The 26,493-nt window shown below is 49.1% G+C and overlaps 8 protein-coding genes across 8 annotated transcripts; 3 read left to right on the plus strand and 5 right to left on the minus strand.

Annotated features, from left to right (window-relative positions):
- Positions 1-325: 325 nt before the first annotated feature.
- FTJAE_7159 (poly(ADP-ribose) glycohydrolase) lies at positions 326-1,756 on the minus strand (the record flags this gene model as incomplete). The annotated part of the gene is made up of 1 exon (XM_037353847.1): positions 326-1,756. One exon carries the CDS (start codon positions 1,754-1,756, stop codon positions 326-328), a length of 1,431 nt encoding a protein of 476 aa, XP_037205764.1.
- Positions 1,757-2,672: 916 nt separating this feature from the next.
- FTJAE_7160 (HFM1-DNA RNA helicase) lies at positions 2,673-3,743 on the plus strand (the record flags this gene model as incomplete). The annotated part of the gene is made up of 1 exon (XM_037353849.1): positions 2,673-3,743. One exon carries the CDS (start codon positions 2,673-2,675, stop codon positions 3,741-3,743), a length of 1,071 nt encoding a protein of 356 aa, XP_037205765.1.
- A 1,699-nt stretch (positions 3,744-5,442) lies between these two features.
- Positions 5,443-6,486, plus strand: FTJAE_7161 (uncharacterized protein; the record flags this gene model as incomplete). The annotated part of the gene is made up of 1 exon (XM_037353850.1): positions 5,443-6,486. One exon carries the CDS (start codon positions 5,443-5,445, stop codon positions 6,484-6,486), a length of 1,044 nt encoding a protein of 347 aa, XP_037205766.1.
- Positions 6,487-7,151: 665 nt separating this feature from the next.
- FTJAE_7162 (cell division cycle 20 1 cofactor-APC complex) lies at positions 7,152-8,435 on the minus strand (the record flags this gene model as incomplete). The annotated part of the gene is made up of 2 exons (XM_037353851.1): positions 7,152-7,926; positions 8,002-8,435. The coding sequence occupies 2 exons, from the start codon at positions 8,433-8,435 to the stop codon at positions 7,152-7,154; spliced, it is 1,209 nt and encodes a 402-aa protein (XP_037205767.1).
- Positions 8,436-8,939: 504 nt separating this feature from the next.
- FTJAE_7163 (ubiquitin-conjugating enzyme E2) lies at positions 8,940-9,499 on the plus strand (the record flags this gene model as incomplete). The annotated part of the gene is made up of 3 exons (XM_037353852.1): positions 8,940-9,092; positions 9,175-9,380; positions 9,436-9,499. 3 exons carry the CDS (start codon positions 8,940-8,942, stop codon positions 9,497-9,499), a joined length of 423 nt encoding a protein of 140 aa, XP_037205768.1.
- A 703-nt stretch (positions 9,500-10,202) lies between these two features.
- FTJAE_7164 (uncharacterized protein) lies at positions 10,203-12,749 on the minus strand (the record flags this gene model as incomplete). The annotated part of the gene is made up of 1 exon (XM_037353853.1): positions 10,203-12,749. The coding sequence occupies one exon, from the start codon at positions 12,747-12,749 to the stop codon at positions 10,203-10,205; it is 2,547 nt and encodes an 848-aa protein (XP_037205769.1).
- Positions 12,750-18,837: 6,088 nt separating this feature from the next.
- On the minus strand, positions 18,838-20,718 carry FTJAE_7165 (proline-specific permease put4; the record flags this gene model as incomplete). Its single annotated transcript, XM_037353854.1, has 5 exons — positions 18,838-18,857; positions 18,899-19,594; positions 19,648-20,090; positions 20,144-20,309; positions 20,358-20,718. 5 exons carry the CDS (start codon positions 20,716-20,718, stop codon positions 18,838-18,840), a joined length of 1,686 nt encoding a protein of 561 aa, XP_037205770.1.
- A 3,253-nt stretch (positions 20,719-23,971) lies between these two features.
- On the minus strand, positions 23,972-25,741 carry FTJAE_7166 (SIS2 (cycle-specific control); the record flags this gene model as incomplete). Its single annotated transcript, XM_037353855.1, has 1 exon — positions 23,972-25,741. One exon carries the CDS (start codon positions 25,739-25,741, stop codon positions 23,972-23,974), a length of 1,770 nt encoding a protein of 589 aa, XP_037205771.1.
- Positions 25,742-26,493: the final 752 nt, after the last annotated feature.

The raw sequence follows: 26,493 nt of genomic DNA on the forward strand, positions 1-26,493 counted from the left end.
CTCGTCATAAAGTATTTTCCTGATAGACACCATTTGCATACTCATGGGTTTTCTTCTTCTTCTTCTTCTTTGACCTCAACAACATACGATTATAGCAACAGGAGTGTCCAAAAAGCCAAGAATATTCCGGACTTCTCACAAAAACCGATATACTCGGGATCTGTACAGCAACTGGGATTATACGCGGGTTCAAGGTCCACTTACTCCTCAAGTGCTTCAGGTAATAGTCCACCAAGGGGTTCAGTTCGGTCCTGATTTTTAAATTTAATGAGCTTACGGAGTATTCTTTCTAAGAGTTGGTTGGCAAGGTCATGATTCCTGACCCTTAATATGTGTCATGCTGAGCCCCTGAAGCCTCGTTCGCAACCCATCCCAAAATTCCTCCACCTCTCAAGTCTCGAGGAACTCTTGATAGCAGCTCACGCACGTCAGTTGCGGTCAAATCTTGGCAAGCCCTGACTACCTCTTCCAGTTTCCTTCCCAGGTCATGTTCTCCGGGTCCAAGCATTAGATTCAGCTCAACATCTGCTGCCCCTGCTGCGAGCCATAATATCAGGAGCTTCACCCCTGGGTCACCTCCGAAGGCGCCACAGCCCCAGAGCCCAGTGAAGACGGAATTTCCTTTGTAGGATGAAAATCCATTTGCTGCTTTGTTGAGTTCGCGATCAATGTTCTCATGAGATAAGTCGGGTAACCCAGTGTCTTCCGAGTGTTCAAGCATGTCCATCTCCAAAGCGTCCATGAAGACAAGACGTCCTCCCCTCCATGATTTCCTCCATTCTCCGAAGTCTCCTGAAGGCGGCGTGGGACGTATCGTCCATTCAATATTACGTCTTTGACCTTTCATATCAACCATCGCTCTCGCTCCAGAAACAGTGATGACTGTGTCGTCTGTGAGATGAGGCGCAACCAGGACAACGGGATAAGCTTCAGGAGCAATTCCGACAAAGATCTCTTCTTGTGTGGCGGATTGACCAAACCCAATGACCTTGTTAGATGATACGACAGCTGCTCCTCCTTCACCTTGAACTTCTGGATTATGTGTGTTTGATGTGTGAGCGTCCAGTAAGTTCACCTGTAGCTTTGCTAACTTCGCAGTCTCTAGTGAGACTGGCTTTCCTAGATGAAGTTCGTATGAGACAGAACCACGAGCCATTTTGGGCGCAACTTGATGGTCTTCCAGAAGAGCAATTGCTTCGGGTATACTCTCAAAGTATGTAAACAAAGCTTCCAAGTACATATGTACTGCGGTAAGATGCCGTTGCTCGAATGAGAACCATATGCCCAGATCTTGATATCCGTCGTCGTCCCTTTGAGGTGTGAATGAGCAGAGGAATTGATGTGCCACAAGACAAGCAACTTGACCACGACTTAGATGAAGTGGATGTCCCGGCTGAAGCAGCTCAAGCTTTCCATCAGGAAAGTAGGTAGGCAAAGCGAGTGCAACATCGCGAATCTTTGGCCATACCGTATTAAGTGTATCAGCTTCGCCTCGCCCCTCAAGAAATCTTTTCAGAAAGCCATAGTCACTATCATGACATGTCTCTGCGTTGGCAGCAATTGTTTGTAGCCGATCATTCAGCTGCGCGATACTTGACACAGGCGTGCAGAGAAGGTGCTTCAAGAGCGGCCAAAATGGTATTTTGCCATTCTCATCTTCTTCGACTTCCGCATCGTCGGGAAGGTCACTGAAGCGGTCGAGTATACGACATGATGCAGAGTTGGGAAGATGAAAGAATTGTGGGCGCGATGACATTATGATGGTTTGCAGTACAAGTTAGAGCTTTTAAGATAACATTATTGCTTTGTTCTCTAGACTCGGTGGAAGATATGAAGCAAATCAGAGTGAAATGTGTCGTGCTATAATAATATACTTGCAGAGCTACCTTGGATGAAGATGAGTCTTCGCCGACAAATGAATGACCCCTCATCAACTTTCAGCTGAATCGAGGTCTCCACTGAGACGGAATTGAACCACCAGCAAAAGGCATTTCCGGACATAGAGTCATATTCATTAACAAGAAACCTTTTCTTTACTTTTACCCGATCTCGTTACCTTGGACTGCTACTGAAAGGCTGTCGAATATGTTGGTATAAATGTGCGACCAAAAAGAATGTCGTTGCTTCCAAGAGGCTGCCATTCAGTCAGCTCTGAGTGATGTTGAATGGCCTCACAACAAGATTAAAGGCCTGTCACTCCTGACCATAACCAAATTTACTTGGAAGAAATGTCTATCGATAGAAGAGAATACCTAGTAGACTCCTTCCTTGCCCTTCTCTTACTTTGTTACTGGCCCCCTTTGTTTGCCGCTCATTACCTAGATTCCACCTAAAACAAGATAGCATCGATGTATCGACACCCGAGAGCCAATGCTCTTCTTATCAAGGTGTCAGCATCTCTCTCTTTCAATTACGGCTTCGAAACTACCTTACCAAATTTAGGTATGCCATAGCGGCCGAGTGTGCCAGGCACCTACCTTCCCTGTTGTCATCGACTGACCCTCGAAGGAAGGTGCAGTTTCCACACTCTCCAACGATGAGCCAAAGCAAGCAGGAAGCGCCCTTGAATGACAAAATGGAAGGCCCCATGTCTTCCAAGATCCTCAAATTTCTTCTGCTGCTTTAAAAGAAAGAAAAATTCGGGAAACAAACCAACTGCAATTCTATCCATCATGGCAGAAGCACAACAGGCGGCATCAAGCCCGCAGACTCTGGCTTCAGAAACTTCAAAAGAAATCCAAAAGCGTTACGAGATTTCCACCTCGACCTTCAAGATCCTTTGCAAAATCAAAAGCAAGCCAGATGCTCGTGATATTTTGAGGAATGCATGCTCTGCCACCGAGTTCAAGTCGTTCCCAATGAAAAAGGAGGAGACCGCCTTCTTCAGAGCAATCAACGACAACACCGGTATCCCCTATCAAGTCAAGGAATTCATCTCCCAACCATGGCACAAAGTTTATCTCTTGGTTCAAATTGATCTACTCAAGACTGGCTGGCCCAACAAACTATCGGGGCCTTCTCGCAAAGAGCTGACGAAAGAACTCTCCCGTATGTACAAACTCCTGGACCATGTGCTGAGGTGCCTCGCCGACATCCTTGGGGAACGAGGCGATGGAAAGGGAGTCTACGTTGCTCTTGAGGTGCTGAGGTGTGTCAAGGCTGGAGTTTGGGAGGGAAGCGACAGTCAACTCCTCCAAATCGAGGGCATCGGCCAGGCGAAAAAGGACAAGCTCGTCAAAGCTAATATTAAGAACATAAAACAGTTATCCAAGGTTGAATTCTACAACATAGAACGCATTCTTAGTCGAAACCCACCTTTCGGTCAGACTATCCTCCACAAAGTTGCTGGATTTCCTCGTCTCACACTCGATCTTGAGATTATTGGTCCTTACATTCCCGACGCGACTGCCAACCCAAAGTCAGCAGCTCCACATGAAGACAACCGGCCTGCAGTAGACACGGCAAACCCCAGTCAAACTCTTTGGATTGCTCGAGCTGTCCTCGGATTCGACAATGAGAAGTTACCTCACTGGAAGGGCCGCACACCCTGGCTCACATTACTCGTTCAAGGAGATGACGGACGACTTGTTTGGTTCTGGCGAGGAAGTGCGAAAAAGCTGGTTGATAAGAAAGAGATGATTATTGGGTTGGGCGCAAAGCGTGATGAGAAACTGCAGGTTTCCTTTGCATGCGAGGAGATTGTTGGTACTTTGATCAAGAAGGATATTCGAGTGTCCGTGTGAGGTATCTGCTGAAGGGAGGGTTGTCACATGTGCAAGATGCAAGAAAGGTTGTTGCTAAAGATAGCATATTCGCAGGTTCCTCTAACATTTCTGATTGATATTTATCAATACTAGTCGCTCTCTAAAGCCATGCTCCTCCTTATGACACCCTCTCGTCAGGCCAACTTCTCCATCATCGCAAGGTTATCGAATCACCACTCCTTTGGCAGCATTAGCGTGACGAGGCATAATCCTTATTGATAGTGCAAGGATACGAAATTCGAGGATCATCAACACCACTTCCCAAAGAGAATCTGTTCAATGAGGGAGCCGTGAATTGGTTAGCATATTCTCGGTGCCACCAGCGCCACCTCCACCGCTCAATGCTCAAAACATCTGGACCATGTGGAACATTTTAGCTGCAGAATTAAAGACCCTGTATCAGGGAACAAGCTCCGAGTTTTGCGGCAATTTTCGCATAAGTCACCTGTCACCGATTGAGGCCTTCACCGATATCCAACAGAGAGTGTGATGGATCAATCAGCCTTGCACGCTGAGCTTCCGTCCCTTTCTGCCTAGGGTGAACTCTGTCGGTGATCTAAATTCGGGACAGCAGAAGAGTCGATGGATGTCACTGGTGATATAGGATGGGACGGAACATTAATTGCTCTAGTTAGTGCAAGCGGCCGACACGAGATGAGTCTCATAGGGCAGAGCATTAGTGCGTCAACGGCTCAGTATCGTTGGACGGTAAATTTGGAACCCCCGGCCTTGCAGGGCAAACAAGACAGAAGCCTAATCTTAACTTTGTTCAGCGGCTGTTTCACCTTCAGCCTTTTTCCATCTGTTTGGTCGACTCAACCTACAACTCATCCACTGCATGCAACCAGCCTTGCAGTCACAGCGTTACACTGCAGTCCAACTATGCAAGTTGTGTAATGGGCCAAATGTGAGGTACGAGACTAGACCTGGGTTCATGGCCTTGTGACCGATCTTTGTGAAAAAGATCATCTTCCGACTTCCCTCCTCGTCTGCTCATCTCTTGGGCCAGGGCAGGCTATCTAGGATCGATGCAGGGATCCCGAGCAGCTGAACCCCAGTCCCCACCAACTTATAGAGAGTAACACTGCTAAATTGTTTGGTTCATGGACGGTGCATGATGATCGGGCAGAATTTGAGGATAGTCTTATTCGGAATGTGGTTGGGCCGGTCTGACACTCGCACTCATGCCCTATTTTGGTAACTGGATATGGGAACTCGTCTCAATGGAGATCTTCAACTCAGAGCAAAGGAGCTCGGTATTAGTCACAGACGGTGGAAGACACATTACAGAGAAGTCACAGCTGCCTATAGTTTAGCAAGGTATTGTGGCGACCTGCTGCAATTTGTATTGGTGGATGGTCGTGCCTCTAGCACAGACGGATATGGTACCCGCACGAAGCCATCGTCAAGATGGAGCTTCCACCTTTGACCCTGGAGATATTTGGTGGCGTACATTTGATGCATTAGCATATTAAGATACCCAGCTAGTTGAATCTAACTGGTCTGTGACTCGACGGCTGGCTTTCAGCCGTTCCCGTAAGTAGCAGCCTGTTAATACCAGTGCTCTTATAAGATGAGAAAACCTCCTGTTCAGCTTGACCTGTCTGCTTCACCCGTCAGAATTCTCTCAGCCCAATCGTTTTCGGTGGATCAAACCCTCTTATATAGTCTTTCAAACATGCTGCGATCAACCCTTCTCCTCGCCCTCGCGGGCTTGACCTTCGCGGCTGATACCGTCCACTTCAGCAACTCTAAAGCAGCACATCCAAAGGGCCTTCCCCTTCTCTCTGGCTTCACTCCTCGTCCTCAGACTCTCAGCATGGCTGGTTCTTGTCCCGCTGGCAAGACATCGTGCGATAGCGGCTGCATGGACGCAGGCGCTGAGTGCTGTAACAAGGGAACAGGAGCCTACTGTGATGATGGCTATCATTGTCAAGCTGAAGGCTGCTGTGAGGACGGAAAGCTATGCTCTGGCCCCCCGACTGGTTGTACACCGGGCAAGGAGCTCTGCGGTGCGTACTGTGTCACCAAGGGCGAGTGTACCAGCGGCGGAAGTGGTGGCTCTTCTGGTGGTTCCTCCGGTGGTTCTTCCGGTGGTTCATGCTTGAGCTTTCAGGAGACCTGTGGTGATGGTTGCATGCCCAAGGGCATGGTCTGCTGTAATACTGGCTACTGTCTCCGTGGCCAGACCTGCGGCTCCGGTGGAACCTGCAACTATGGCTCTGGCTCTGGTGGCAGTTCAGGGGGTTCCTCTGGCGGCTCGTCTGGTAGTAGCTGCGCGACTTACCAAGAGAAGTGCGGTGATGGCTGCATGCCTAAGGGAATGGTCTGCTGTGACACAGGATACTGTCTCTCTGGACAAATCTGTAGAAGCGACGGTACTTGCGGCTATCGCTCAAGCGGAGGTAGCAGTGGTGGTGGCTCAAGTGGCGGCTCCGACGATGATGATGACAAGTCCAGCTTCACTCGAGAGTCCCCAACACTTACATTCGACTCTCCCTCATTCACGGCCCCTTCGATCGAGCCTGTCCCTACGATCGACGATAACAAGTTCTCTACATTCTCTTCGACTGCGGAACCTACCGGCCTCAGATCTGGTGGCGATGATGATGGAGACAGCGGCAGTAGCAGTAGCAGCGACAATGGAGGAAGCAACAGTGGCTCTATCTTGGTGCCTAGCTTCTTCATGGGTCTCGTCGCCATGGTTCCTCTTTTCCTTTGAGTTGTCACTCGAGTAACTCGATGTACTCCAGATGTTACGGTTATCCTGGAGACATGGACAAGCTGAACTGGCATTATGGCCTTGAGCTTTTGAAGCGATGCAGGAGCTGGAAATAATGAATGATGTTTGCATGGGCATGGAAATATTCTTGGTACATACCTTAGTTTCGAATCAATATACCCCTGAATCAATCAATGAGCCATGCTTCGTCCTTGTGATACTCGTCTTCATTACTTCACTACTCCTTAAACAACAGACACAACCCGGAACTCCCAGAGACAACAGGGAATGCCAGGTTACCGTGGGGGGATACATAGTAAAAGTCAAAATAATTCGATTCTGTGCCCCCCTACTTCAACAGCTGGCTATTTATATGCTTGAAGAAGTGGGTAGACTGGTGAGCCGTGATTTTCCCTCCTTTTGCCGTACGCTTAAATTGTGAATAAAGAAAATTTGATGTTACATGATGCCGTTTCTCTCCGTTATCCCCCAGCTCTGTGAGCAAGGCCGTCTCGGATCCTCCAAAGATCCCTATAATACATCCGCTGAACGCCGGTAGTCATGGTAGTGTGGAATTTTCATATGGTGGTTGAGTGATGAGTTGATATAAGGGTGGTTTCATCTCGTTTCCGTAATGTGCCATAGGCTATTTTAGTATTTTATCCCTATCGCTTGGCAGCCTGGTTGAAGCTCTCGATCACTGTCTCCTTGACGCCGGGCTTCGTCTGGCCATCAAGCTCTGAGGGTGTATCAGTCTCGGTCTCCGAGCCTTCCTTCTTGGGCTCGACAAGGGACTTGGCCATCGTTTGGGCCTGGGCCTGGCCAACCTTGCCGAAAACACTCAGTCCAGTGGCAATCATGCCGCTGATATCTCCAACATTTCCGGGAACAACAACAGCTGTGCTCTCACGAGCCAACTTGCCAAAGGCATCGACGTACTTCTCAGCAACTCTCAGGCTGACGGCAGCCTGGGCACCAGCATCACCCTTCAGGATACTCTCAGAGACAGCATCGATACCTTGAGCAGTGGCAGTAGCCTTGAGACGGATGGCTTCGGCTTCACCATCGGCCTCGTTGATTCGCTCGGCGCGCAAAGCCTCGGAAGCAAGAATGACACTCTGCTTCTTACCCTCAGCGATGTTGATGGCACTTTGTCGCTGACCCTCGGACTCGAGAATCTCAGCACGCTTGGAACGCTCGGCAGTGACCTGTCGGTGCATGGCCTCGACAACGGCGCCAGGAGCATGGATATCTCGAATCTCGTAACGTAAGCAGGTCACACCCCAAGCTTCGGCAGCATCGTTGATAGCAGCGGTGATGTTGGTGTTGAGGGCAGCACGTTCCTTGAGGACGTGGTCGAGGGTCAATTGACCAATCTCGGATCGCATGGTCGTCTGGGCAAGCTGAGAGATGGCATATTCGGCATCTTCAACTCCATAGCTATTGTAATACAAGTTTTGGGTCAGTCACATGTCCATCACGAACTCAATTGCTCTTTACAGTTGGATAACTCACCTTGCTTTATACGCATCAAAGACTCGGGTGAACAAAACACCGTCAAGCTCTAGAGTAACGTTGTCTGCAGTGATGGCACTTTGGCTGGGTATCTCAATGGCAACTTCCTTGAGGCTTTTGACGTATGCGATTCGATCGATAAAAGGCACGAGGATAGCCAGACCGGGGTCTAGGATACGGTTAAACTTTCCCATGCGCTCAACGATCCAAGCCGTCTGCTGAGGCACAAACCGGACTACCGTATTGGCCGGCAGCCGGGGCTTCGAGAAGTATGAAGGCAGGACGGGAGATCCGAAGCCGGAGGGGAGTAGAGCATGGTTTGTGGTGCTGAAGGACCGGTGCGCGGCGATAGATCGAGCTGTGATGGCGGCGGCAGCTGTAATGAGACGCGATTGCGGCGCCCTGAGGGCAGTCCGCGCAAGGGACATGGCCATGATATAGAGAGTTCGAGTCTGTTGAAAGTCACGATTCCAGAATGACGTCCTCTCCTCCGGGCCAGTGGGAAAAACACTCTGTCTATGGTCGGATGAGCTCAGAGCTTCCTTTGGATTCCTTATTCCGACGTTTGCCCGCTCGACCAGGCAAGCTCGATGTGACGCGGGTGGCTAGTGACAAGCTGCCTGCCTCGGCTTTCTGTGGCTGTGCCTCACTATCGAAAGAGGTGTTGGCGGGGAACTCTTGCTTGCTCTTATCCAGACAATTCACCGCCTTCCTTTCTGCTTGTTTGCCCCGCGACTGTGACTGTGACTGGATCCCGCCAAACCAACCCAGACCAAACCAGAGTCACCCAATATCAATCGTCACTACACCAACGTCATCTATCGCGAACCTCGTTTCTTACTCATCCACGAATTTTGACCTCCGATACCGAAAATACCACAGAATTTGACCGACAATAATCGCTACCCAACTAGCTTCTCTTTCAGTAATCGAACACGATGTCTGCCAAGGTTCCTCGCAACTTTCGCCTACTGGAGGAGCTCGAGAAGGGAGAGAAGGGTCTCGGCGCTGAAGCATGCAGTTACGGTCTTGAGGATCCTGAGGATCTTCTCATGAGCAAGTGGAACGGCACAATTCTTGGACCTCCTCATGTACGTGCCCCGCTCTAGTATATAGAAGCAATCGAGATTACCATAGATTCGCGAAGATCATCGCTAACATATCCTGGTTCAGTCCGTCCACGAGAACCGCATCTACAGTGTCAAGATGCACTGCGGTCCCGAGTACCCTGACAAGCCTCCCTCGATCCAGTTCATCAGCCAGGTCAACTTGCCCTGTGTCAACCCCACCAACGGCATCGTCGACCCTAACCAACTCCCCTGCCTTGCCCAGTGGAAGCGCGAGAATACCATGGAGACTGTGCTCATAGAGCTGCGACGGTAAGCCAGCGTCATATTTTAGCAAGAAAAGCGACATTATGTTAACACCCCGCAGATACATGGCCTCGTCCCAGAATAAGAAGATCGCCCAGCCTCCTGAGGGGTCTACCTACTTCTAAGTCACGAACACCTCTACACGCCTTTATGTCAAGATAAAACCCATACGACAAATCAATGAATCGAACATGAAGATCAACAAAGTCTTTTAAGATGGAGTAAGAAAGAAGCCAACAGGCCATACTCCGCTGTTGTTCGAGAATATAAGCGATTATAACAATCGCGAACTACAATATGATATACAAAGCTGCAGAATGCCTCTCCCTTCCCTTCCGTCTTCATCACATTACAGTCCCAGTATCCTCCAATTCCTATTGGCTTTTCGTCACGTTCGTCAAAGAACAAAATTTGCTACCCGCTCTTGCGCCTGTCCTCAAGACCAATCCCAGACCCGATGACTCAAAGCAAAGTCGATTTTCGTAGAGATGGTACAAGGCTAGACGTTTCGAGATATCCTGAGAGAGTTGGGGCATAGTCGTTGAGGGAAATTTCTCCGTTCCACTTTCATGACAAAGGGGCCTTAGATATCCCCAGTACGCCGCTTTAGCTGAAGTACTCCAGGGAAAATAAACGAGTAAATCGCAGGTAATCATCGCCGACAAAGGAAAATGTTTGATGTGCGTGATCATCAAAGTGACCGAGGTATCCAAGAAATAAAATACTCCAATCCCAAGAATGCTGTTTTAAAAATATGTATAAATGAAATGTGAACGTTGGTGAAACGTATCGTAAATCGCAGATGATAAGTGTGACATGGTATGCTGTTTAGTCCTCAAACCCCCATTTCGCAGGGGGTCCAACAGCACTCAGGCGGGCCATCTTCTTGTTGACTCGAGGAGCCACGGTCGAAAGAGCATCAGGGGAGATGGGGCTGTCGGGTCGGGGAACGCCAACCTCGAGATTCTCGCTGTGAGGCTGAGGGCTTCGTTGACGCGATCGGCTCGTTTGGCGCTTGACAACTGACTGACGCTCCTTTCGATCGCTGTGGCGACGCTGCTGGGTGTACATGGCAACCTCAGGGACAACCTCTGAACCCTCAGATTCGTCTTCGAACTCGTAGTCGTAGAAGTCGCTCAGATCAGGGCTGGGCTCGGCATCATCGATGGAGTGCTCCGCGGCAAGACCCTTGTCGATATAAAGAAGGATACGCTCGTGCTGGTGGCGATCATTGTTACGAGGCTTAGGCTCATGGACCTTTTTATTAGAGTGGTGAGTAGAAGTGGTGGCTTCAGATTTGCCAGACCAATTTTGGTGGCTCAAGTCGATAACCGTGGTGCCATCAGCAGCAACAGTTGTCTTATCCTTAAAGGTAGGAGGAGCCGGGAAATCCAAGTCGAGGTCAAAGGTCTCTTCGGTGATGGTGGCCTCGGAGGGCTTCGACTGGTGGCCCTTATGATTAGCCTTCTCGTTTCGGCTGTTCTCTTCCATCTCGGAGAGGATAGAGCCGCGCATGATCTGTCGCTTGTGGCGGAGCGCGGCCAGAAGCATCTCTTCCTGGCGAGTAACAGCCATGAAACGGTTATGGCTTCCCTTGCCATCGATAGAAGAGTGCGCAGAGCGAATATAGAAGTCGACGGAGCTTGGACTCAGAGGAGGCGTGGGCGCATCGGTGTTGGGAGAGATAGATTCGTGGGGAACGTATCTCATCGCAGGAAGAAAGTCGAGCTCTGGTTCGGGATCATTCTCAGAATCGACTTCCTTATCTTGCTCGGAATCAGTAGAATCCGAACGTCCTTGGTCGGGATACAAGGCGACAACCTTAAGTTCTTGGGAGTTGAAGCTTGGCTTGCTTTGCCATGTATTCGATGTATTTGCTGATGAACTAGACAAGCTTTGTGATGGTGATTGTCCAGCGGTGCCCTCCTGGATCGTGTTCGTCGAGCTTCCAGAAAGGGAACTGGTTCGCGGAGCCACGATAGGATTTCGATGGTGGCCATTGGGGATGGTCAGATAATTGTTAGAGTTTGATGTTCGCTTGCTCGATCTGCTGAGCCGCTTTGAGCTGTTATCGGCACTTGAGCTAGTTCGAGCGGTGCTTGGGCGGAAGTCGATAGAAGATCCAGCGTCCGATGTCGCATACTCTGGGATCGATGCAGGGCCCTTTGAAGACGACTCGATGTAAACATCATCTTCAGAGTCAGAAGAGAGCGATAGAACACTCTTTTCCTGAAGATCCGACTCTTGGAAACTCCTACTGGTGCGCTTCGAAGCCTTGGACGTCCTGGTGTGTCTACTAGAAACACTAGCAGCGCAGTCTGTAGGTGAAGATTGACCAGGTTTGCTGGCCAGGATAGCTTGGGGTGTTTGAGGTAAATTGCGTTTAGCGTATTGTGAAATGATTTGCTCGTCATGAGCCGGTGGTATGGGCCGATGCTCATGCTTGCTCTGGTGAGAAACAGTGGGTTTGAGTTGAAGCAAGTCTTTGGATTTAGACTTCTTGACGGTCTTTTCTACCGGATCCGGCAAATTCAGCTCATCGTCGGCGATAGAGCGGAAAGACATTTGCTCGTAATGCTCGTAGAGGTTAGGTAGCCCGTTCAGGTGGTTGTGTTGTCTGCGGTTGTTGCTCTCGCCTGTCTTTGGTCGATTGGCTTCTTCCGAGTTCATCGACCTTAGACTCTCCTTCGTGGGCCGTCTTGAAAGCTTGCCTCGTAGAGATGGTGTGCTTGTTGGTGACAGGATAGATGGTGATCGAACAACTTGGCCCAGCATCGGACCCTCCCACTGAGGCTCGGTCTTCTTGCCTCGAGATCGCCCCATAAGATGAGACAAATCCAGTTTTGCAGGCTTCTTTTTCCTTAGCTTGGCCTCCGCGATAGAGTTCTCCATATCCAGCATTCTTTCCGCTTTTGATGGTAGTCCTTTCGCCATAGCTGAAGCTGACGTCTGCTGTGATATGGCGAGGGGCTGCTTGGTCTTGTCATACCAAGAATGAAGCGTCGAAGAAGACTGTCGTTTCCGGAGAATGCTAGTCATGTCAGACATATCCTCGTCATACTCATCGGTAGGCGCTCCGTTGACTCTGAATTGCCGCGGTACGATCTCAGACTCATCTCCCCATTCCCGCATTCCACGATCATGTCTCACAGGAGAGCCATGACCATGGCTGTGGCTAAGCTGTGTCTGAGATGTCTCAGGAGCACCAGGTGCCGCCAGGTTGACCTTTGAACTGGAGAAGTTGTCCCATTGCTGAGGAGCGTCGATGTTGAGAGCAGTCGATCCGAGAATCTTTTGAGCTTTGCTCATGGGCGGTGCGGTAACGGTCACCTTTGGAGGCTGCTTCTTGCGGCCTGGGAACGCAAACTTGCCCATGATTCCGGCGACGTCTCTCGGTTATATCCTGTCTTCCGTCGCCAGATTGAATATTATCCCCCCGTGGGGATTCTCTCGTCAGCGCAAGGTCAACTGTCTTTCGCCCAACATGTGGGAGAAGAGCGGTGTCGTTTGGAGAGTTCACTGGAGGTTTGATAATCTGCTGCCAAGGAGGCGGCTCGTGGGTTCTAAATATTATCGCGGTAGATAGCAATCCCGGAAAATATTAGTCGTCGATCGCAAGCGATTTGCCGATGGGACGCTGCTAGATAATATTAAGAAGTCGCCTCGTCTTTTGGTGTTTTCCAGACTAGTCTTATTGGCGTGCCATATCGAGCCAGGGATTCGTTATGGTATATTCGATCTGCCGTGCGATATCAATCTCGCTTTACTGCGAATCTTCCCCTCAAAGAGTTCCCGCTAGATGGAACGAACGACCGTTAACGATATTGAATACAAGTATAGGAGGGGGAAACGAGTTGGAGGGGGATCAGAGGAATAAGAAGCAGATGTCGAGATGAATAGGGACGGACGGTGAAAGTCCAGGTGGGTTCAGCAGACTTGGATCTGGCTTGACATGGGTATGAGTTAGCTAGTTACGGGGGTGTAAGAGTTGAGGAGGCGTGCGCTAAGAAGGGGAGAGGGTGTGAGATGAAGATCAAGAAGAAGAGCCTGAAGACTTTCACTCTGTCAGTGTCTCTCTTCAATTGAATCCCCGGTCGCAATCTGCTTAAATCCCGCCCGAGCGAGCGATCACAACCTGGCAAGACTCTCCACCAGCACGCGAGAGGGCAAATGAGAGAGATCTAAGCGACTTTGATTGAGCCTCCACTGTCCGTCTTGTCCGTCTTGTCAGGTGAAGGAGAGCATGAACTGAGGAGTGCGTCGACAACAGGGGTTGACTTGGCACGAGAGAATCGTAATAATAATGATTAGTATCACAAAAATATCAGAGCAAAAGAGAGAGAATGGCTTGTCAGGTAATATCGTATTCTATCCTTACAGCGTCTGGTGGCGCGAATACGTACAAACAAAACTGCAAATCACCCTCGAATCTGTACTTCTTCTCCGTCCAATTCACCCATTCACAGAAGTCCAGTGTCAGCTAAAGCATAAACACCACCTGCAAATAGTGGCCAGCTAGAGCCAAACCCGGCTAACACCCCCGCCATCATTTGCTCAATACAAAGTCAAAAAGTCAAAAGAGAGTCATGGCTTTTCCCCCAAAAGCTCACGGGATTGGGCACGCCTTTCCAGAGAATGACTAGCGGTGTTGTATGGAGCTGAGTCTGAGGTCAGTTCAACTGCTGGAGGCTCGATTTACGAATGCAATTTGCCTCAGAGTCCCCTATAGCGCGGCACGTATACCGTAAGGGTCCTTGTTATTATCACCATCTGTGCCTTGCAGAGAAGCCTTCCATTGCTGTTCGATCTTTCCGATCCTAGCTGACCCGTCCAATCAAGTTCCCCGGTAAAGGCCTGAATTGGTTATTTGCAACCCACAGAGTGGCACAGAGTGGTAGGTCTTGGCTACAATTACCGCCGGCAATTCGTGCTGCCGTTTTCATCTGTAACTCAGCTCGACTCGATTCAACCAACTTAACTCATCTCATCTCATCTTCTCCCTTCTGCATTCAAACAGAAAATGGACAAGGATTTACCGTTTGGACTGCTAGATTGTGCCGAATGGTGGTGACGGTGGTGAGCCAAACGCTCCCCTCCCTTTCATGTCCAGGGGTCCCCCCCGTGAGAGAACAACCAGCTCCAGCCTCCAGAGACGGGGTGAGGCCAGCGCGGGTCCATCGGGCACGCTATCCAGACCGTGGTAAGTTAGCCATGCTCGCCATGCCCTGGCCTGGCTTCTGGGAAGAATGGGAGAGGGGGGAAAAAAGAAATGGACCCCTGCAGTAGAGGATCTGCTCCCCGCTGGTCCCCCTACAGTACGCTGAACAAGCAGGGCGCTGAAGACTGTTGAGGCCGCTGAAGATGTCTTAAAGTCCGCTGTAATAACCAGGGCTCGTGTTGTTCTATTGGACGGACAAGTCCTGCTTCATTCAGCTACTGCAGCGCATTGTCTGAGCGCAGGCCGCCCAACGGTCAAGGTTCATCAGTTATTGAAGCTTGAGCTTTGATGAAGTGGCGGTGCACAGCGGAAAGGAAGCAAAGAAGCCCAAGAGAAGAAAAGGAAAACGGATCCAGGAACAAGAAGCCAGAAGCAGCACAAGAACTCTCATCCCATACCAAGACTGGTTAATCAAGGGGATCTTAACCAATCCAATCGTGGCAGTCCAACTTTGCTTCTTTTCAGATCCGGCGACGATCTCCTTCCTCTTGTCGTTCATCACCCCTAACTTAGTTTAACATTAGATCCTTGCAGAAGTTCTCATCAACTAGAAAAGGAAGCCTGGAAGAACAAGCCGAATTAACTTTCTGCAAGCACAATTGAGTTCAGAAGCTTGATTCATATGTTAACTCTAAGCCGAAGACCATCCCATGGTAAAGTTTTTTCTTGCTTGTGAGCTCCGAGCTCCCCCTGTGCCTTGTGTTCTACCTGAAGCGTTCGGTTGGTGGTGGGAGCGGAAGCGATGGAAGGGATGGCATGCATATGACTAACTATGACTACTACCTATCCGTACCTATGACGGAGCACCCAGGGAAGGGATGTGATTGAATTCACTAGCGAGGTCCGTGGCACTGACTGGTGGATATTTGCTTGACGAGATGCTTGCGTGCTCTTGTCTTGTTTGTTATGGAGGAGGCTTTGCTTGGCCCAGCTATCACGAGGTCCCCCAGATCTCCCTCTTAGGGGGTTGATCAACACAGCTGTCAATTTCGGCTGGGGCTGTAAGGATATTGTGATTGAGTAATTGTCAATCCATCCGTTCGGGTTCCATCTCACCACCAGATGATGTCCATCTTCAAATCTTGTGATATTATACGTTATCAGATGATTCAGGCCGTGCACATTCGACGGTTTGGTTTCACGAATGTTCCAAACGCATTCCACATAGAGTAAATAGCTACCATATTTGCCGTTGCTAGCTTGGCTGTTCTAGCTCTTGGTTCATGCTTCCACATGTTTGTTCGCCTTGAGTTCGGCTCCCGAAATACAAAGACACATCGGCGCGCCGTGCTTCACATAGTGCGGCACGGGAATGTCATCCGGAGCCTCACAGCCTCCCCTTTTCACGTTTACGATACAGCATCTCTATGGAGTTTCTATCAGTTTTGTTTATATCATCCCTTTGGAATCTCCATAGCAATATATTTCAACTGTAGATCGCCTTGCACGATACTACCTCATCTAGGTCCATGCTTCTCGGTTCCGCGTCAGCGGAGATGGCGGCTACAGGTCACTAATGAAAATCCTCGTCTTGCTCAGCTCAAAGTTGAGCATAATCAATCGCCAGCAATTAATTATACGTGGCCTAGCTTAGCTGAGCCAAGGGATTTTCTCAATCCTTGGTGTCAATCAGCCGAATCTTGTCGGGTAACGCACCTACGCCTCTAAGGTAGTTGTCCAATGTAACAAATAACAGTGGACAAACAAACATCAAAGAAAGAAGACCAACAAGACTCCATTGTCTATCAGAGGCTGGAATCTTGGCCGATTTATTGCCCGCTAGAAACACAACCAACACCAGCGCTAAATTAACGACGGAGGTTTTCCCTCCAGAGGCGGATAGCTCACAGACCAGGAGCTTCTCCCTTTTTCTTTTCTCTGCCACTGAGAGCTGAGCTATCGTGAGATTCTTCGTATCCCAAGCTTTTTTTGCCCCTGGGCTTGCAGCACAACATGACTCGTTTTTCTGACTTCTCACAACGTTGCCGGCGTCATACCGGAAATTTCCCTAGCGGTAGAGGCGGTCTTGTCCATCGTGATTTATCACAAATGCAATGAGCTTCAGCATTCATTTGATGACCAAACGTAATCGTCAGCCTCCCAGCATAGCAACAGTTATCAATTAGCCTGTCGCCTGTCATGATGCTGGTAAGGCAGATAGCCAGGATGTTATATCCCAGGCTCCCTCGTGGTTCGTCTACCAAGATTCACAGTCCGTTCGCTCGTTCACTACCTTGGACAAACGATGCCCTTCCTTCGTTCTTCTAGCTAGACCTGATATGGTGGACAACAGTTCGTTCACCAGAATGCCACTTTCAGCCACCCCATGCTGTAAACCCGCAGCTAGCGACTCATGCAGGCCAAGACTATTGACTGAGCAATCAAAAGCCGGGGCATACTATTCTGCCTGGATATTGATTATCGTTCGATTCTGTATATTGCCAATAAATCATTAAATGAGGTGTGATACGAAACGCATTCACAACTCTTCGGCCTCCGTTTGTTCTACATTTCAACCTGTGACGTCTATCCCCATCCTCATCATCAAGCGATATCCCATATCAGGCCGTACCGCTCCGAAAAGACCGGCCCCTGAAACGCGGGAGCAGCAAGGACCTTGTTTCCTTCGGCCAACTCCTACTGTTAACAAACGGTCTGCCCGAATAAATAAGCAGATCGTCTGGTTATTTTTCTTATTCTGGTTGAGTTTCAGGTTATAACTTTGGCCTTTTTGCCTCTTCTCTCACTCACAGCCTTGTCCTTGTGAGGAAGAAATCGATATATCACATGAAACACCAGTCATCCTGGTGTTTGATAGCTCCAGTGTTTTCCTATTTTTGCTTTTTCTTTTTTAGGCTATCTGTGCTTGGAACGAATAATTGGAGCTGCGAGGTTCCTTGATTAATTACTGCCCCGTCTTTGCATTGAGCCTACTCCGTCCTCTGGGAGCAAGAAAACACCAGACCTTGATATAAGGCGTCAAATCAACTCAGTAAAGGATATCCTAAGTTTATGCTAAACTCATCCTAAACTTATGCTAAGTTACCTAACTGTTTTTGTTACTTAGGATCAAGGTCCCGAGTTTTCTTCCCTCCCCTAAGTCCGTACTGCTACTAAAAGGATCTGTGATATTCGGATATATGGGATCCCGAGATAAATGGAGCTGGGTGAGGTTGCATCAAACAAAGCTGACATCTTGATGGGGTCATGTAAATTGCTTTTTTGTTTCCCTGCTGCGTCAATTGCAACGTCTTCTCCACATGTTAGAGCCAACTGTTCGTAGTGTGTTATCAAATGCTGTCAAATGCCGAATTATCTATCCGTTCGTTGAGTCCGTTTACAGTCTGCACTTCGCCGTTATACAGCCAATGGGATACTTGCATGCATCAACTTTCTTATTCCATGGAGTCGGGTATGTAGTATTGGAACAATGTTTGGTTTCGTTTATGCGTCAACCAGTTTTCATCCCATGTTTGCTTTTTGCAATGGGTCGATTCGATCTTCGCCTGCCTTTTCGCAAAACCAACCTGTTCTGGAAGGCATCTTCATGTTTCTGATAGCGATACTCCCTTTCCTCAAGGAAATTATGCGACAACAAACGATAGGATATGAGCTAGTGAAGAATCAATGTGCTATAGTCCGTAAAGAAGTCAGCAGCTCGTTGGAAGTTTCGAGACCTCGCGGAGGTGCAGGGTAGGTATGAAGGCCATAGTCTTACCTCGCTTTCATCCAAAACGGTTTGTCAATGCACTTATCTCCATTACTCTTGATTTCAATATTTTAAATGTTACAATTGCTTTGATAAGATTTCTGCTATTATGTGGGTGTATTGATGCTAAGAGGCTATTCAGGTTCGATAAGTTGCTAAATCAACAACTATCTTGATGTCGATTTGAGTAGCTAGAAAGATAACTGCATTATATCTATAAGTAACCAAAAAGAGACCTTGTAGAATTAGTCCTAGGTACACGAGTTGTCCAGGCCAAGTTGATCTTCTCGGAATGGTCGGGGTATCTTACCTATGCCTAGCTACGGCTCTTGTCAAGGCCCTCAATTGTATAGACATAGACACCCCGTCAAGGCCGACAATTTGAAGACTAGAGGTTGTCGTACAGACAGATACCTCAGGATTGGACCACATTGCTCAAGGATAGAGCGAGTTGAACTACAAAATCACATCGCCGACTGAATGGCATAACATAACTTAAATGAACATGTATTTGGGGTATTACTGCCAGACATATCCTAGATGACTACCACGACATCTGTACAGTTTCGAGCTATATCCTTCCCGATTACCACATACGCTCCCAGCACCTCTTCCACAAAGGCATAGCAGCAAGCTCACGCTTATAGTTCTCTTCGATACCACCCTCCTCCCAGTGTTTGCACTCCTCGTCAACCTCCTTCTTACCACTGACAAGATCGGCTGTCTCAGGGTTGACAAACTTGGTCTTCTTGAGGACCTTCCACACAATGAACAGGATAGCAGCATAAGCGTGGCAGAAGTAGCTGGTGACGAAACCCTGAGTGCTCCAGGGCTCGAACTTGTCGAATCCGATGAAGAGGAGGGCAGTGACACCGAGGAAGAGACCGAGGTAGGCAGCCCAAGGGTTGAAAGGAGCGATGTAGTGCAGAGTAGACTTATCCATGCCCTGAGCGTTGCGAGCACGGAACCAACCGATGAAGACAACGATCATCATGGTGTAGGTGGCGATGAGACCGGTGGTGGTGAGGTCGACGAACCAGAAGAAGACGGTAACGGAGGATTCGCCAGCGACAAGGAAGGTGATACAGCTGATGACGCTGACAGTGAGGACACAGTACATTGGGACACCAGCCTTGTTACACTTCATGAGGAAAGCAGGGGCCTGGCCATCGCGAGCAAGACCGTAGAGGGTTCGGGAGGAGGAGTAGAGGTAGGCGTTACCACAAGAGAGACCGGAGGTGAGGATGAGGAAGTTGATCAGGCTGGGGAGACCGTGGATACCAAGGTTCTCAACTAGTTGTTTGTTAGCATTGTGTTTGTGTGCTCAAAGAGCAAGGGTAACTTACTGCCAATGACCCAGGGAGAAGCGGCAGCACCAGCGGCGCTGTTCTCAATAGCACCGAGCAGACGCTTGTCATCAGAAGAGCAGATGATACCAACAGCCAATACACCAAAGACGTAGAAACCAACAAGTCGGTAGAAGATGAGCTTGGCGACTCGGGGAATAGTTCGTCGAGGGTTGGCGATCTCACCAGAGGACAGAGAGATCATATCGGGACCAGCAATGGTGAAACCAGCGTAGAGAACAACCTTCCACCAGCCACAGAATTTACCAAGATCTCCCTCGGCGTGGTAGGGTTGCATAGCCTTGCCGCCCTTCCAGTATCGGAATCCGTATGCGTCGCCCTTGGGGTTGCCGCCGCACATGGTGATGAGAGTGATGAAGAGGAGACCGAAGAGGAGGATAACCTTCAGAGAAGCCATAATGAATTCAGCCTCACCATAGTACCTAGAACGTTTGTTAGAACTGTCCATAAGTGAAGTTTTGCGATTTGTACTTACTTGACAGCAACAACGTTCAGAAGAACGCAAACGACCATTGCCATCGCGACCCAAGCTGCAGGATTGATATCAGGAACCCAATATTGCATCAGTGTCGCTACAGCACTGTATTCGACACAAACAAGCATAAGACCGGCGTAGAAATATGTCCATCCCATAGCAAATCCTGTTCCACATTAGCTGAAATTCTACGACATTCGTATGCGAAACATACCAAGTGCAGGGTCGACGAAACGGGCAGCAAGCTCAAAGATGGAACCACGGATAGGAAGATACGAGCACATCTCGGCAACACACAAGTTGCAAGGCCAGACGAAGAAGACACCCCAGATCAAGTAACCGAGAACGACAGAGAGAGGACCAGCCTTGGAGAGAACACCACCGATACCAACGAAGAGACCAGTACCGATGGAGCCACCGATGGCCATGAGCTGAACATGTCGAGGGGAGAGACCTCGTACGGTTCGGCCATATTCTCTGTCGACGGAGTTGTGATCGATCAAGACACCAGGTGAAGTGTCTGAAACGTTGGGAGCCTCGACGGCTTTTGACTCGGGGTCTTCTTGATAACCCATGATGAAGGGCAGTAGTTTAACAAAGACGAGATCAGTCTTGAATACTCAATCTCTTACAAGAGTAGGACTCTTAGTGGAATGGAGATGAGGTTATGGGAGCAATGTCGTGGAGACACAAGCCTGGATATAAGAACATCTAGGGAGGGGGGATGATCGCCCTTTAAGAATCAAGTTGACTGTAACCATGATCAAGATTATGGGTCATGACCACCGGCCCGGTTTTCTGTAAGAGGAGCTCATCATGTCGATTAACATGACAAGGAGGTAGAGCTATGGCATTCCCAATACCAGAAAGCTCAAGTTCCCCGATGTAGGACATATGGAGTTGAGAAAGGTATGCAGCGCTAGGCCAAGCTCTCCACCGCGGTAACGGATATGCCTTTAGGGACAGGGGCATGATAAGCTATGCATTCAACGGCGTGTCAAACACTGCTGATCATCTAAAGCCGTAGAGAGGTGAGATCGAGTTCACCTCAACCGGGCCGGTTGTATCGGCTCAAAATGGTAAGTACGGGCGACAGAGTGTCATTATGTGGGGGAATAGCAGAGGAGCCATGACTCGGCTTTTTCCCAGCGATTGTGTGTGTGTGTGTGTAGTGTAGGATTTTCCGTGTAAGTGATGGCTTGAGGGAGGATTTCCGTGGTGTTTGGGGGAGCGCTAGAGGGGCTGCCAAGACAGGCGAGCCCAGGATTAGCGAGAATTGGGGACCGATCCTTGTCTATTTGGTATGGGGACTGCGGGCAACGGTTATCAGAGTGGTTGTGAATGAGAGGAGAGAGATAGGCAGTTTCACGGCGTGGCCAAGACGGGACAAGAAGGGGGAATCCACCGCGGTTAAAGCTTGGTTGATAGATGCTGTTCATATGAAAGAGAGTGTTGTTTGCAATGTGTATGTGTGAGTTGAAGAGAAAGTCGCTCACTAATCCCCCCTGGTAAGCCATGATCATCAAACAGTGACATTGGACTCCTCTTCTCCCATTACAAGACCTTTCCTTGCACTCAGCTCAGTCTCAACGGCTATCCCGAGTACCGTTACCCTGAGATCATCAGAACATCTCCAACAGTCCAGCTCCAGCGCGCTCCGAAGCAAACACTCCAATACGCGGCTCCGATGCAAGGTTCTTACCCCAGACCAGGTCAAGAACGAGTTCCATCTCGTACGTAATGAAATACAGCGGCTCTCGTACCGCATTTGCTCAGGCATCGTGTGGGGAAAGGTTCATCATCAGGTGCGGTACTCGGTACCGAAAAAGCGGTTACTTGCAGAACAAAGCAAAACTACTGCGCTAGAGGAAGTATCTTGCTGCAGTCACACGAGAACGAGAGGAGAATCGCGGGGGAAGATGGTGGAAAACTTGCACGCGGTTCGTTTTCTTTTTTCTGCTCAAGTTAACTTAGGTTAATTTTAAGCATGGGTTTAAGCGTGTATGATCCCGGTCTGGTCTGGTCGGATTGTGGCCGATTTCGTTGCGAGTCATTATTACGTGAGTGATATTGTGCCCAATTGATGTGGTTCCTTTTCAAGTACAGACCAAACAAGAGAGGAGAATTGGAGAAAAGGAAAAGCTTGTCGATTGTAGTTTAGAGGGACATTCTGACCTGACCTGACCTGACTTGCTGTCCGTCCTCTGATACAAACCCTGTAAAGAAGAAAGATGGAGTCTGTCTTCTTATCAGTACCACCCCTGACCACGCCTAATTTGGTTGGAGAAGGACATCTCTGGCAGAGATAAGAGAATGGAGAATGCGGAATTCTTCTGTATGCAGTCTAGAGTGAGTCTAACACCTCCATACCAAACCCCAAATCAACCTCTGTATTTCTCCAAATCTGCAACACAAAATTTCTGCGAATGCCTTCACTCAACTCATACCCAGCGACAGCACTTCCCCAGATCTATCCATCTGTCAAGATCTCTAACTTCCCCCGCAAGCTCCAGCAAACAAGGTGAAATCTCTCCAGATAAAAATCTGGAGAATCCTGAGTCCCGGGCTCGCGGGGCCCCACGAATATCGAGCCAGCGAAACGTAATGAAAACTTGGACACCTCAATCAATATCAAGTGGCATCACCGACGTGCCATCTTTTTCTCTCAACGGACCAGCGGACTGCAATGAAACTGTGGGCACGGAACCACCCGGCCCCTCTTGTATCATTCTCAATTTTCGGCTCTACGAATGTCTCCATTTTCAGTATAAAGAGGCTGAAAAAAAAAGTATGTTGCTCTCCCGGTTCCTAGCATCGGTACAACATCCCGGTTCCTTACGTCCTCACGAACTACTGTAAGCCCAGCGCCACAAGGCAAGTATAGAACCTTTTCTCATCCTCGTGAATGGGTAGAAATGTCTTCTAGAAGAGAATTGAGACAAACAGGAACCGGCATCTGATCGAGCTAGGGGTGTTTATGTGTGTGTGTGGAGAACAAGTGCAATCCTTGTCACGATAACAAAACTTGAGGCCGAAATCGTAGCTGAAAATATGCTTGAAAACTAAGACATGAGCCGTCGGTAGTCGGGCATCAGACTATTATTCCCTAGTCGTGTTCTCTTACCTATATCTTCGAGTGAACCGGCCCGGTCGACGAGACTGATTTTTCGGCATCAGACGTCTTCAACATAAGGATCCACCCCCAGATATCATTCATCTTGGCGGCTGATGCCAAGATGATAGGCATAGTAACTCGTCTGATTACATTCGATGCTGAATCATGAATACGTATCTCAATGTGATCGATCGTTGAAGTGCATAGGCAGACACTCTTAGGATCAACACATATTCCCCAAGCTGAAAATACTCAAAGAGATGATATGTGTGTGTCACGAACTTCACACCAAATGTGCTCTGACCAAATTGCACAAACGTAACTTTTGATATTTTATTACCAGTTCACGCTTTCGTGTCTTCCCAAACCTGTATCCCATACCCTGCCTTTTCCTATCAAAAGAAACGCTCTGTATGCCTGAAGAACATAAACCAGTCTCAACAATAGACTCCTCAATCAATCTCAAATGACGCCTGCGCTCCAAGATATGTACCAATGCCAGGAACGTCAACATGATCACCATTACCCGATGCTAGTACTAGCTGGCACCTCCATTGATCCTACTCTACCATGCGGCACATGCATTTAATGCCACGCAAGGATCTGAACTGCCACACCTATGCTGGACCCAATGCCCCGGAACCAGGGCTGGTCTCCATCCTTGAGTTGTGGCGTAGTCGTGGACGTTTGAGTCTCAGCGGTCTAGGTGTGCTCTAAAGATACCGTGTCTTGAGCCACTCTTCGTCTCGCAGTCCTAGGTTCAACCCGTTCTGTGTCCACCATCGTCGAACTGCGCTCTGATCTCCTATGCTGTCCTCAAGAGCCTCCTCGATGTTGCACGTCCGGAATTCTACCATCTGCTTTCGACCCTCCATACCCTCGAGCTCTCCATGTGCAAAGTTACGCCACCACTCAAGCACCGCCAAGTGCTTGAATATGGTCGGTGAAACGAGAACCTCAGCGTCAAACACGAGCTTGTCATCTCCTTTCAGCCGTCTCCAGGTTTCCAGGACCTCGACTTGACCCCAGCGGCTTGCCATCTTGGCGACACTGTCACCATGAGCAGCAGGGATACCTGAAGCGTCCCACCACCGCAGCACATCAGCTTGTCCATGTTGTGTTGCCCATAATAGTGACCGGCCCGGTCGTAGAACGACTTTGTCGTCCTGTGCTGCTGCATCGCGCCACCACTCGAGAACCAAGAGATGTCCATTTCCGCTAGCTTGCTCCAGTGCAGACTCTGTATAACGCATGTTCAATCCAGACCGACGCCACCACCAATCTAAAACACGAACATGCCCAAACTTTGAGGCACCATCGACAGCTTCTGCGTCATATACATGACGGTCTCTGAACCAAGCGCTCTGTTTCCAATAGTCCAGCACATCAGTACGTGGATAATAAGCGGAGGCTTTGGTTGGTAACGTCGTTCCGTCAAATGCTTTAAAAAGATCAGGGCGGTTGGCTTCCATATACGCCAACACGTCAATAAGGCCAAATTTGATCACTAGTTTAATTACCAGTGCTGATATATCGTTGAATTCTGGTGGAGATTGCGATATCTTTTTGCATATCGCCGCGGAGTTGCATGTCAGCACTGTCCACTCAAGCTCGTGCTCGTACACCTTCAACGGATCGTTACGGTCTCTGGGCTGACTTGTCCATGGTGAGGGCATCGGTAGGTTGGTGTACATTCCTAGAGCCTTCGCAAGTTCCCAGTCTCCTGCATAATCAAGGATGATGGTCCAAATTTCCGGCGGTAGCTTGGATTGGACTGTTACGTCCGCACTATCAGTCATTGCCATTGCGGTGGCGACCTCAACATCTCTTCCCAACCCTAGCAAGTCGGCTTGGTTCTTTATAATGCCCAGCACTTCATTAAAACCGTTCCAGTTGGGTACTCGCTTCGGGTTCGGCGATCCTTCGTAATGCCATAATATCGGCGTCACCACACGTATCCAGTTCCATTTCCGATGCAATTTACTCATGTGCTTCTTGGTCATTGGGTTTGACCACATATGTGTGCTCATGCCGGGGACCAAGACAATGCTCTTTTGGGTATCCCATCCTCTGAGTACTTCGCCGAGGAATGTATCTGTAACGCCTACCAGCATCTTTGCGATACTATCTGCATCGAGCGGCACGCAGACCATCAGATCTGCCCACTCTACTAATTCGAATGCTTGTTGCCGATAGAATTCGATATCATCGGCCCGATCGCCGGCTCCCATAGCCAATCCCCGGTTCTGCATAACAATTATCATTTGTGTCAATCGCGGGACTACATCGTCGACGATCGCTCGTGCTTCAATCTGTGGATTCTTCGAGAGGCGCACGACGAGTGCTTGCGCCCAAGACGTATCGCGGGGTCCAGTGGCGGCGACGAGAAGGCGGAGTTTTCGGTTGCGGGCCATATCGTGGAGAGACGAGGTAGAAGCAAGAGCGGGACTCAGCCGCGGCGAAAAGGAATGATGGTGTGCCATGCTGGAAGATGACCCGGATCCAACATGGTTTGCATGAGATAGATGAGGAGGGCAAGCGGTGAAGTTTGAAGGCGAAAGGTTGTGACGGGGCATCAAATCACTGGTTCGACGAGATGCGGGATCACGTGGCGCTTGCTTTTCTGTTTGATCCGATAGACTCGAGAGTGCGTAGAGAGGAAGTGGCTGCTCGATTGGAGTGTAATGGCCGGTCGTTGGAATATAAAAATCGTAAAGTCGTAAATCAGTCGTCGAGTTGAAGATTGCTTAGTTAAGATAAGTCGTGCGATTTGACAAATGATGCTCTCGGAAGGGTCTGACTGGGGCGAAACGACTAAAGAAAGAAAGCAACTCGAGTCTGCTCCAGTTTTATCCTGGTAAGGTTCCGGTGCAAGCCGGTAATAGAGGGGGGCGAGGGGCACTTGGGGGCAGTTCTTTGTCTTTATAGACGCGGAGTGATAAGAGCTGAGATGACGTTGAATTGATTCTATTGAGGAATTGAGAGCGTGGAATGGAATTCGGAGAATTGTTGGACTTATTTGAGGCTGCCATTTCTCATCGAGTTGGAGAGTCATCATGTCATAAGTCACATCATAAGAAGACCTAAAGTCTATACTCTTCCCCAGTTTATAACCCCGGCATATTGTTATCGGGATTGGTACAATCTCACCATAAGATATCAAGCCTCTTGTCTTGAATATTTCTTGAACCCCCGAGAGCAGCTGACGGTTATGTCCAGTTTTGCTCATCATGAC

Source organism: Fusarium tjaetaba (genome assembly GCF_013396195.1).
Source record: "Fusarium tjaetaba strain NRRL 66243 chromosome Unknown NRRL66243_c0000141, whole genome shotgun sequence".
Taxonomy (NCBI): domain Eukaryota; kingdom Fungi; phylum Ascomycota; class Sordariomycetes; order Hypocreales; family Nectriaceae; genus Fusarium; species Fusarium tjaetaba.